We start from the raw sequence: 12,611 nt of genomic DNA, 5'->3' as shown, positions 1-12,611 counted from the left end.
ATCCCCACTACCTTCCAGCAGCTTCGCTGCTCAGCAAGCCACAACAAGTACCCGCTGCTGCTCGCGGCCCACGGCGCCAACAACTCAAACAGCTGATACCACTCATAACTACTACCTTCGTAGTAGAGCTGGTTGCAATGCTGAGCATCAGCCCCTGCCCCCGTCTTCTTCTACCCCCCTCTTTTCTGGCAGCAATCGTGCAGGTCAGGGAAACAGACTCTTAGTCCCTGCCTCCGTTTGCACCGTCTGCCAGCACAGAATATATAGGTTTGCGACATCCGCTCAATGCAGCTCCTGCCTTGGGTGGTGCCACTTTCCTAGATGTTCTGGTCTCCGCGACGGCAACCCCCCAACGGGTTTCATCGCGCCATGTTGCCAGGTCGCAAACCCAAATCATCCGGGTACCCCAATGCTTGCCCAAGGGCGCCCAGTCCCAAGGCCACAACAGCAATTGCGTTCTGGCCTTCCACAACCTAGGCGTAGTCACCCCTCACTTACCTCTAGAGTGGCGGCGTCACCCCCCATGCACCCGACGAGCTAGCAGGGGCTTGCAAGCATGCCAAGTGCCACCTCCGCCTTACCCCAACAGTCAGTTATACAACAGAATGCAAAAAAGAGCTTTTTCAAATTTTTGGTAAATAAAGACTAGAAAAGTTAAAGATATATATACATCAGATGAAAGGTATTTTTATGAGTTTTTCGATTCTGCACTTGTTCCGTTTTTTAGATGTGGCAGCACAGATTTGTAATGTCATAAAATATATATACGTATACACATATAAAAGTTGTATAGAAATTGCAAACTTTAACAACAAATAACATTTAAATTATAAGTTTGCGCACTTTAAAATATATATATTTGTGATCGGGAGAACTCTCTCTTTCATTTGATACCAAGTTAAACCCCGAACTCGGGCGGTGCAAACAAATCGCTGCCGGGAATTGTCGCGCAGTGCTTCTGGCGCTAGGTGTGAATTGCCTCATAAGAATACATGCAAAGAATTTTGCACCTTCTTTTTTCAATCTGGGGGGAAAAAGAGTGTGGAACTCTCCTTCCTCATATCTTGAGGATGAGATGTCTTGGACCCATAGCCACGACCTTTTTCTTTTCCTTTCCTCTTCTGCGCACAAAAATGAAATAATTACAGCTTCAAAAACTGTGTCGTCCATTTTGCAAACAAAAATAAACACAACATTTTGCCGCAATGTGCCGCTCGATTGCCGCTTAATGTGAATTGCAAAAATATGTCGCTCTGTGAGGCGCCGCGGCCGCTACATGTCGCGCAGCGTAATGTGCGCGTACCTTAATATAAATATATCTTCAAATTCCACACCAAAGTGGCTATCGAAACTATCGGCAGAAAAAGTCCATAGTTTCCTTTTTAAATGGTACTTGTTGTTCATAGTTTTGCAGTCCTAATGTAAATACTATTTTACTATGCGCGAAAAAGTCTGTATCAAAAATGTTTAGAAAAGCATCGAATATTTTTTCGGGAAAGGGAAAAACAAATAAAAACGGCGCTCATTATGAGGACAACGAAGTTTTGTTTTGTAAAAATAATGTCTGTGTGCATCCACATATGTCATTTCGGAGAGAGTCGGACATGATTCATCATCCAGGATATTTAACTGTTACAACCAAGACTTTTGTAGATCAATTTAATAAAGCTAGTCGTTCAACCTTGCTTCTTTCATGGATTCCCAATTCTTCACTTTGTAAATCGAGGTCAGATGAAGGGATGTTTCGGGACAATGTGATGAAGGATCTTTCTCGAGAAATTGGGTCATATGTTCATAATTTTGTTGAACCTAGTGAGACAGGACAGTGTAATGCAAGCAAACACGAAATAGATTCCCTCCATGTTGACATTCAAGAACTAAGAACTGAATTGCAGCCGCTTTTAAGTGATCAGATAAATTCCATTCACGATCTGAATGCCCTGCTCGATAGAACTCCAATAACTTCTGTCGATATAACGATCTCTAACCCATATATTGAAAACATAAACGTGAAGCCATCTATATGCGCCGTTGTTACCGACATAAAGAATACATATTTAAACCACCATTTACCCGAGGGACATATAATTTGTTACCCAACTTCAGACCCTTCCCTACCAATCTATCGTCAATCATCCGATGAAATTACACAAATCGCTCAATGGAAAAATACTAAGAACTTTAATCGTTTTACTGTGGATCTCAGTCAGATGCGTTCTCTGCGTTTATTTTTTAATGACGATACTTGTACTTCTGGACAACTTGTAATAGCTTCTCGAGAGTCACAATATAAAATTCTTCATTTTCATTATGGCGGTTTGGACCATTTGGCACAGGTACAATTTAATTTTAAGGTAATTCTATACGACAGCATGACACTGCTAATACGCGTCCAAAAATATCGAGAGAGGTGTCAAAAGACGCGTATTAATCTCGCGAACAATAAGAAGGCGGAAAAGAAAAATTGTATCTCTGTCCGGGGATATTTGCAGTTGAAGTTGGCGATTTTCATGTGGTTGTTGTTTTGTACCCACAAAAAAAGGTAATAGTCTAGTTGAGGGGTCGACTGTTAATACTCTACCAAAAATATCGAGAGAGGTGGCAAACGACGCGTATTGAAATCAGTAATAAGGTAATAGTCTAGTTGAGGGGTCTATACGCGTCAAAAAATATCGAGAGGTGTCAAAAGACGCGTATTTGTCTCGAGAACAATAATCGGAAGTCTGAAAAGAAAAATTTTAACTCGTTCAAAAGATATTAACGAAAAACCGAAAAAAGACCCGCGGGTACCTCCGAAACCGAAAATAAGCCTGGGCTACGCCATGCCCAAGTCCTGGTGTGTGCTATAACCGTGGCTACCGCCACGGCGATGGACAATTTTTTTTGGGTGGACAACACAACAACAACCACATGAAAACCGCCAACTTCACCTGCAAATATCTCCGGACAGAGATAAAATTTTTCTTTTCCGCCTTCGGATTATTGTTCTCGAGATTAATACGCGCGTTTTGACACCTCTCTCGATATTTTTTGCGCGTATTAGCAGTCGACTCTCAACTAGACTATTACCCAGTAATAATAATCCGAAGCCGGAAAATAAAAATATTAGCTCGTTCAAAAGATATTAACGAAAAACCGAAAAAATACCCGTGGGTACCTCCGAAAAAATAACCCTGGGCTACGCCATGCCAAGTCCGGGTGTGTGGTATAACCGTGGCGGTAGCCACACAAACACAACAACCACATGAAAATCGCCAACTTCAACTGCAAATATCTCCGGATATAGATCAAGTTTTTCTTTTCCGCCAATGGATTATTGTTCTCGAGATTAATACGCGTCGTTTGACACCTCTCTCGATATTTTTGGTAGCGTATTAGCAGTCGACCCCTCAACTAGACTATTACCCAAAAAAAATTGCATCACCGTGGCGGTTTTTCGTTAATATCTTTTGTACGAGTTAAAATTTTATTTTTTTATATTTGTTTATTTTCCGCCTTCGGATTATTAATACTGATGTCAAGACGCGTCGTTTGATACCTCTCTCGATATTTTTGGTAGCGTATTAGCAGTCGACCCCTCAACTAGACTTACCCGTTTTGGAGACCAAAACTATATCCGCGCAAAACACTTATCTTCGCAATTTTTTTATGGGTACGCCAACATTACAACAATCACATGAAAGTCGCCAACTTCATGTGCAGATATCTCCGATTTTCCGTCTTCGAATTATTGTTGGCGAAGTCAATGACGCGTATTTTTGTAGTGCCAAAGTAAAATATATTAAAATAAATTGTAGATGGCAACCCTCTTTAGAAATGTGCAAGATGCAACCATACATCAGATGCACTTGGCATCACTGTTAGAGTCGAGCAATGTGGAGAGTTTCTGATTGGTTGAAACTGCCGTTGTTCGACGCCATGATTTTATTTCTGACGCCATCATTAATTTCGTTGCTAAGCAACGAAGAAAAAACTGCCGAGCTACAGGTTGGCGTTAGCGGCAGTTTTCAGTTTGAAGGAAACCGGCCGCCGTGTCTGACACATAAAAAGGGAAAGCGTAACATATAAAAAGAAAGCACAAATTATACCTAGTGTAAAACTAACACATAACTAAATCTAAGTGACACTAACGAAACTAAAAGCAAAAGTGTTAAGAAACTAAGTTAGAACTATGTGTTAAAGAATTAAGACAAAGTAAAAGTTGTTAGAGAACCAAAGTTAAATAAAAAAGAGAAAAAAACTATATTTAAAACGATACGAAGTTTATTGAAAAAAAAGAAGACACGAGGGACTAAAATAAAACGTAAGTGTGTGTAGAGAGCGGCGTGTGTTTGCGCAGTACATTTTATGGGGTCCAGGATGGATCCTCCACATGGCGACCGTGGGCCGAAGCCCTGGAAATGCGGCGAGTGGCCGGAAGGAGGTAAGCCTCCCAACAGGCGTGGGCATTAAAAAAATACCCACTTAAAATTTAAATTCAAAAAAATATAAAAATTTGAAAAATTACAAAAAAATACAAAATATACAAAAACCCTACAAAAACTTTTAAAAAACATCAAAAATCTTCAAAAAACTACAAAAATTTAAAAAAAAAAGACATTTACAAAAAAAATATAAAACATTTAAAAATTCTTACAAAAAAAAATATAAAACATTTAAAAATTCTTACAAAAAAAATATAAAACATTTAAAAATTCTTACAAAAAAAATATAAAACATTTAAAAATTCTTACAAAAAAAATATAAAACATTAAAAAACTATTACAAAAAAAAAAAATATAAAAATTTGGAAAAAAAAGATACAAAAAAAAATTTAAAAAAAAAATTTACATGAAATACAAGTTTAAAATTCTACAAATATATAAAATCAAAAATAGCACAAAAACTTTAAAATCAAAAATTACAAAAAAGTACAAAAGATTAAAAACCAACACAAAAAAAAAATTTTTTAAAAATTTGGAAAATCTACAAAAAAAATACAAAAATTACAAAAACCTTTTCACAAAATTATAATACTTAAAATCATTACAAACAAAAACATATAAAACTGAGGAAAATATACAAAAAATTTAAAATCATTAAAAACCAAAAGTATGTAAAAATTAACAAAAACCCACAATTTGAAATGGGAAAAGAGAAAAAATTTACGAAATTAACAAATAAGGCAGTGGTGGTGGATTTTTTTGTTGGTCGTGGCTAGTGGTAGGAAAAAAAATCGGTTGGAAAAATATACATATACACATAATATCAAGACTTAATAAAAATCAGAAATAATACGAAAATTCAAAGCTTATAAAACAACAAACTAATCGGCAGCAGAAATAATAAAAGAAATCAGAAAAAAGTGGAAAAAAAAAGAGAAATTTTGAACTATAAAATCAAAACCGAAGCTGTACCAAAAAACTAGTGCAAAAACGGCATTAGCCACGCCATTTCAATAACGGAACTAGCCACGCCACCGTCATAACGGCAAACCACCGTACACCATAAAATAGCGGAAAACAAGCGACGCCATCAGCAGCAGAACACCAAGCAGTAGCAGCAGAAAAGGAAGCGTAGCAGCAGAACATACAGCGGTAAATCAAACAAGCAGCATTGGTATGGCGAAATAAAACTTTTGATACATATTTTCATATTTAATAAATACATTTAAAAATTACATTTTTCAATTTTTATATCGAAGTTAAAACATATTTCATTCATTTTGTCAAAATTAAATTGCCTACAAAAAAAAATTTTATTAAAACTCACATACTCATACATACATATATGTGTAAAACCATAGGTAGGCACTGTAGAACAGAGTCGGACAAAAACTGAAGAAAAAAAAATTATTAATCCGTTCGATCTTTTCGTTATTCACACAATGGTGGTTCAATAAATTTTCATTAAAGTTTTCATTAGTTTAATCCCACTCTGCCCTACAGTGGGCTCCATCAACACAAAAATACAAAAAAATTATTTTTTACTTTTCGTAAGCGGTGCGTCCGTGTATAAACATGACATAAATTTTTTAATCCCGGTGCGTCCGAGGACATTTATATTACAATTTTGAAAAGATGCGGTGCGCCCGTATCTATAAAAATAAAAACAAGACAATTTTGATAAAAGCGGTGCGTCCGTTTAAGCCTGTACAAAAATATTTGCCATTCTATAATCTTTGCATTTAAATTCAAATAAAATTATAACTTTGCCATACATTTCTGATTCAAAATTTTTTCACATTCTGTACAATTAAAAATTCGTACATTTCAATAAATATATTCGTAAACAATCAACATCTTTTAAATTGCATGTGAATCCCAATTCCCATTCCCGTTTTACATGAAAAATTTTCAGCTAATTCCAACCATTGGATTTGGATTTGCGGACAACAAAGGCGTAAAGTATTTCTTTAATCTTTCTTTTCATTAACTAATCACTAACTTTAGTATTTCAATAAAATTCACTAACTAAAGTTTTTGCTATAAGTATTCGCTAACCAATTGTATAATTATAACTAAAATCTAAAAGCTTTCAAAACTACATACCTTCACAAATTTCTTTTAAAATATTTTCATAAATTCCCTTTAAGAATACTTTCATAATTTTCTTTTGAGCTCAACTCAACCCGTTCCAATTTAATTTCTTTAAATTCAATTTCTATTCAATCTTCATAAACAAATTCCACATATCTTGCAACAAAAATTTTAATATTCTGTCTATTCGTTTCAACGCGTATGGACCTAAGAAGCGGGAAGGTTGTTTCTAAAGATTCCCATTCGAGTTCAAGTCCCAAAAATTCAGAGCAAAATTTAGATTCCGAAAATTCAGAGCAAGATATAGATTCCAATAATTCAGATTCTGATTCATCTTCGAGTGCATCGTCAACTGATACCTTAACAAGTGAACATAATTATAAATTATCCCTGAGTGCAGACTTTTTAGGTTTTGCTAATCAACCTGTTACTCCAAATTCAAGTTTTTCTATTATAACTCCGATTCTTAACGTTACAACCATGGCCACAATCGAGGAGAAAAAATCGTTCATTAGTACTTGCGCCTCGATTATGCGAGACAACTACAGTGGAGACCCGTTAGCACTTGGCTCATTTATAAATAAAGTTGAATTAATGGAAGTATTCTCTAACGAAAATTTAACTCCTACTTTTATTGCATTTTTAAAATCCAAGCTCGAAGGCAAAGCTCGCGAAGCACTACCAACGCACATAGAATCAGTCAGCCAAATTAAAGAAGCGCTATGTAGTGAAATTAGGCCAGACAACTCGAAAGTTGTCGCGGGAAAAATTGCAGCCTTAAGAGTAACCAATAACAATTTTTCAGAATTTTCAAAGCAGGTAGAAGAGCTTTCTGACTCGTTAGAGCGCTGTCTAATCATTGAAGGTATAACAAAGGCAAAAGCCCATGAGATGGCGGTTGAACAAACCATTAGCGTTTGTAGATTAAATAGTAGGTCAGATATGGTGAAATCGATCCTTGCGTCAACAACCTTCAAAGATTCAAAGGACGTAGTAGCGAAAATGATTATAGAGCGAGAACAGGAAGTTAAAGAACGGCAAGTGTTAGCGTTTCGGTCACATCCGATAAGATATAGTAATTTCCGTGGAAATTCTAGAGGTAACAGTAATTTCAGATATAATAACAATAGTAATTTTCGATTTAACGGTAATGCAAATAGGCAACACACTAATACAAATTTCCGAAATAACAATTATAACAGAGGCAATAATCACAATTATAACAGAGGTAATAATCGCAATTATAATAGAGGCAATATCAATTCCAACAATAACAACAATAATCGGTCCGGAAATAACAGAAATTCTAGTAATCAGGGTTCAAATTCTAGAAATTCAGCCAACGTTCGTTCTTTAAATGCCGAAGCCCCTCAGGCGCGAACACTGAGGGAGCAGGAGCAATTCGACTAAATACTTCTCAGTCAATATATTGTCTAAATTTAAATTTTTCCGATTTCGTCGAAGTCGCTTGTAGCGATTCACATAAAATATGTTCTTTTGTAGTAGATTCACAGGCAGACATTTCATTAATAAAAATGTCCAGTTTGGCAAACGATGTAGAAGTAGACGATAGTAACGTAATAAATATTACAGGCGTAACAACAGACACGGTAACGACAATAGGAACAGTTAATACAAGTATAATCGCATCAAATAAATTTTTTCCTCTGACTCTTCATGTTGTCAATGATAACTTTAATATTCCTTCGGACGGTATAATAGGGAAAGATTTTCTAAAAACGAACAAATGCATAATCAATTATGCTAATGACACAATTACATTCGGACAAGGGACAGAAAAGGTAAATATTTCAATTTTGCATAGCACTTCAACAAATACTCTTGTAATTCCACCAAGATGCGAAGTTTTTCGTGTTTTTAGTTTGAAAAATTCGACAAGTCCAGTTTTTGTCGATTCTCAGGAACTTAGTAACGGTGTTTTCACAGCAAAATGTATCGTTGATACAAAAAATCCAATAATAAAAGTTATCAACACCACCGACGAGGTCAAGTACGTAAAAGATTTCAATATTCAAACTGAAGACATTAAAAACTTCAATGTCTATCGAATAAATGATACATCTATCGATGCAAAACGTATAGAAGAGCTTAAATCAATTTTGGCAAAACAAATGCCTTCTTACGCTAAAAAGAAATTACTTGATTTATGTTTGAAATATTCTGATATTTTTGCATTAAAAACCGACGTAATGACGCTTAATAATTTCTACGAACAAAAACTTAGATTAACTGACAAAACCCCTCTCTATATTAAAAATTACCGTTTGCCATACACACAACGCGAAGAAATCAATAAACAAGTCGAAAACCTACTACAGAATGATTTAATCGAACCTAGTTTTTCAAATTATAACAGTCCTTTAATTCTGGTACCGAAAAAAGATCCAACAGGCAAAAAGTCGTATCGTATGTGCGTAGATTTCAGAGCAGTCAATAAAAAGCTCATAGCCGACAAATTTCCACTAGCACGCGTTGATGACATACTCGATAATCTTGGCAGAGCCAAATACTTTTCAACTTTAGATCTTTTTTCTGGTTTTCACCAAATACCCCTTCACCCTAAATCTAGAGATGTAACTTCTTTCAGTACAGATCGAGGAGCTTTTCGTTGGAAAGTTTTACCTTTCGGGTTAAATATTGCACCAAACTCATTTTCTCGTATGATGTCAATAGCATTTTCAGGAATTTCACCAAATCAGGCTTTTATGTATATTGACGACGTTATCGTCATTGGTTGTAGTGAGACACACCACCTTAAAAATTTGGAAAAAGTTTTCGAAACCTGTAGAAAGTTTAATTTAAAGCTGAACCCAATCAAATGCAATTTCCTTCGTTCTGAAGTAACTTTTCTAGGCCATAAATGTACGTCAAAAGGTTTGCTGCCAGACGATTCAAAAATAGACGCTATTAAAAGGTATACTAAGCCAAAAGACAAGGATGCGGTTAGGCGATTTGTCGCATTTGCAAATTATTACAGGCGATTTATACCGAATTTTGCGTCACTGGCAGCGCCTTTAAATCGTTTAAATAGGAAAAAAGTTGAATTTGTTTGGGACGAAGCGTGCGAAAACGCTTTCGAAAAACTAAAACAAGCACTAATGTCTCCTCAACTACTACAATACCCTGACTTCACAAAAGAATTTATAATTACAGTAGATGCTTCTAAGAGTGGGTGTGGCGCTATATTAAGCCAAAAGCACGGTGATAACGATTTACCAATTTGTTTCGCGTCAAAATCTTTTAATAAAGCAGAACAGAAAAAAGCAATTATCGAATTAGAACTCCTAGCAATACATTTCGCTATAAAGCATTTTCGTCCATATGTTTACGGTACAAATTTCACAGTAAAATCTGATCATAGACCACTAGTTTATCTTTTTAACATGAAAGACCCTTCCTCTAAACTTTCTAGAATTCGATTAGAACTGTCAGAATATAAATTTACGATTGAATATATAAAAGGAAAATCTAACGTTGTGGCTGATGCTCTTTCACGCATTAGTATAGACGAAATAAAAGAATCTACAAAGCATGTTTTAGCAGTCCAAACGCGATCGCAAACCAAACAAAAGGATTTACAAAATAAAGACGATAATTTTACTGATACTTTTTGCGAAACGCCTAAAGTACAAGTTTATGACAAATTTTCATACAATTTTTCAAAAAAGATACCGCGAATAAAGTCGACTATACAATTTAATAAAAATAATGAGATCTCTAATATACAAATTTATGCGCATTTAAAACATAAAAAACTAAACTTACTTAATTTTGTGAATGCTAACGGAAAGACAAATTTAGATGAGTTATTTTCGAGGCTTGAAAAAGCAGCCGGCAGTCACAATATTAAGCAGTTAGAATGGCCAAAGAATGATATATTTTTCAAAGAATTTTCGATTACAAATTTTAAAATCAGCGGTAATAAAATTTTAAAATCATTACAAATAATACTAACAGACTCTGTAGAAACTGTAACAGAAACAGAGCAAAAACAAAAACTTATGACAATTTATCATGAGGACCCTTTGTTAGGCGGTCATTGCGGGACAAAACGATTATATTCCAAATTAAGAACAAAATACTATTGGAAAAATATGACAAGAGACATTGCGAAATTTGTCAAAAATTGCAAAAAATGCCTTTTAAATAAAGTAAAACCAAAAACAAAGGAAAATCTCGTGTTGACTCCAACACCCTGCAAACCCTTTGACATAGTAATTATCGATACAATAGGTCCACTTCCGGAATCCAAATATGGTAACAAGTTCGCTGTTACTATGATTTGTGACTTTTCTAAATACCTGGTAACAGTAGCTGTACCAGATAAATCAGCAAAAACTATTGCTTGCGCTATTTTTGAAACCTTTATATTAACATATGGTACAATGAAAGCTATTAGATCCGATTTAGGAACGGAATATAAAAACGAATTATTCTCTGAATTGACGAAACTTTTAAAGATTGATCATGATTTCTCAACAGCTTACCATCACGAAACTGTTGGTACTGTTGAAAGAAATCATAGAGTCTTTAACGAATACTTACGTGCGTATCTGAATGAAACGTATTCAGATTGGGATACATATTTAAAATACTTTACATTTTTACACAATACTACAAGTAGTTCGGTTTTTGATAATAAATTTACTCCGTTTGAATTAATATTTGGCAGAAAAACTACAATGCCACATGAATTGCAAAAAGAGCAAATTGATCCGATCTATAACGTAGAAAATTACGCAAAAGAGCTTAAGTTTAGAATGCAAAAATCGCATAAAATGGCAAAAAATTTGATTAATAAGCATAAGATTAGAAATAAAGATTTATACGATAAAACGGCTAAGCCTTTAGATATTAAAATTAATGATAGAGTTTTAGTACAAACAGAACCTAGGAATAAACATAAAAATATATATCAAGGTCCCTACATAGTAAAGAATATTGATGGGCCAAATGTAACTATTTGTGAGATAGGTAAAGAAAACGAAAAAACTGTACACAAAAATCGAGTACAAAAAATTAATTAATCTAATAATCTATTATTAATCATGTAAATATATTTTAAAACCGCCAATGAAGGCTAAACAAAAATGTAACAAACAAATATACATTTAATTAGGTAGATTTTACAATAACAAAAAACCGGTTTACTTCAAACATTAAATTCAATTTCAAAACTAACTTTTATATATTTCACTTTACTCAAAATTTTCTTTTCATTTTTAATCATCTTTTTAGAAGTTGCACTGCGATGAACGAATGAGTCCCGGGTTAGAGCACCCTAATGCTAGCAAACTCCTTCGTTCATAACATTACAACAAAATATTAAAGCCTAAAGAAGAATGTGGCAAGATTAATTACTAATCTTACCAAATTCTTCTTTTCTAAAAGAGGAAGATGTAGTGCCAAAGTAAAATATATTAAAATAAATTGTAGATGGCAACCCTCTTTAGAAATGTGCAAGATGCAACCATACATCAGATGCACTTGGCATCACTGTTAGAGTCGAGCAATGTGGAGAGTTTCTGATTGGTTGAAACTGCCGTTGTTCGACGCCATGATTTTATTTCTGACGCCATCATTAATTTCGTTGCTAAGCAACGAAGAGAAAAACTGCCGAGCTACAGGTTGGTGTTAGGGGCAGTTTTCAGTTTGAAGGAAACCGGCCGCCGTGTCTGACACATAAAAAGGGAAAGCGTAACATATAAAAAGAAAGCACAAATTATACCTAGTGTAAAACTAACACATAACTAAATCTAAGTGACACTAACGAAACTAAAAGCAAAAGTGTTAAGAAACTAAGTTGGAACTATGTGTTAAAGAATTAAGACAAAGTAAAAGTTGTTAGAGAACCAAAGTTAAATAAAAAAGAGAAAAAAACTATATTTAAAACGATACGAAGTTTATTGAAAAAAAAGAAGACACGAGGGACTAAAATAAAACGTAAGTGTGTGTAGAGAGCGGCGTGTGTTTGCGCAGTACATTTTATGGGGTCCAGGATGGATCCTCCACATTTTTATATTTTGACACTCTCGATATTAACAGTGTCATGTTGTATAGAATTACCAATTT

General features: G+C 34.7%; 1 protein-coding gene across 7 annotated transcripts in view; it reads left to right on the top strand.

Moving 5' to 3' along the window:
• TBC1D16 (TBC1 domain family member 16) overlaps positions 1 to 12,611 on the top strand; it is a 435,866-nt gene that overhangs the window by 134,625 nt on the left and 288,630 nt on the right. For 3 of the 7 annotated variants that reach the window (XM_067766137.1, XM_067766135.1, XM_067766134.1), the window contains exon 1: positions 1,351 to 2,336. In XM_067766137.1, the coding sequence (XP_067622238.1) occupies positions 1,464 to 2,336 (873 nt within the window). In that variant the 5' untranslated portion in view covers positions 1,351 to 1,463. Of the gene's footprint in view, positions 1 to 1,350; positions 2,355 to 8,051; positions 12,483 to 12,611 lie in introns of those variants that run through there. The other 4 variants (XM_067766131.1, XM_067766132.1, XM_067766133.1 and 1 more) reach the window with 3 other exon arrangements.

Source organism: Eurosta solidaginis, chromosome 2 (genome assembly GCF_040869045.1).
Source record: "Eurosta solidaginis isolate ZX-2024a chromosome 2, ASM4086904v1, whole genome shotgun sequence".
NCBI classification, from domain to species: Eukaryota; Metazoa; Arthropoda; class Insecta; order Diptera; family Tephritidae; genus Eurosta; species Eurosta solidaginis.
This window is presented reverse-complemented; position numbering and strand designations above follow the sequence as displayed.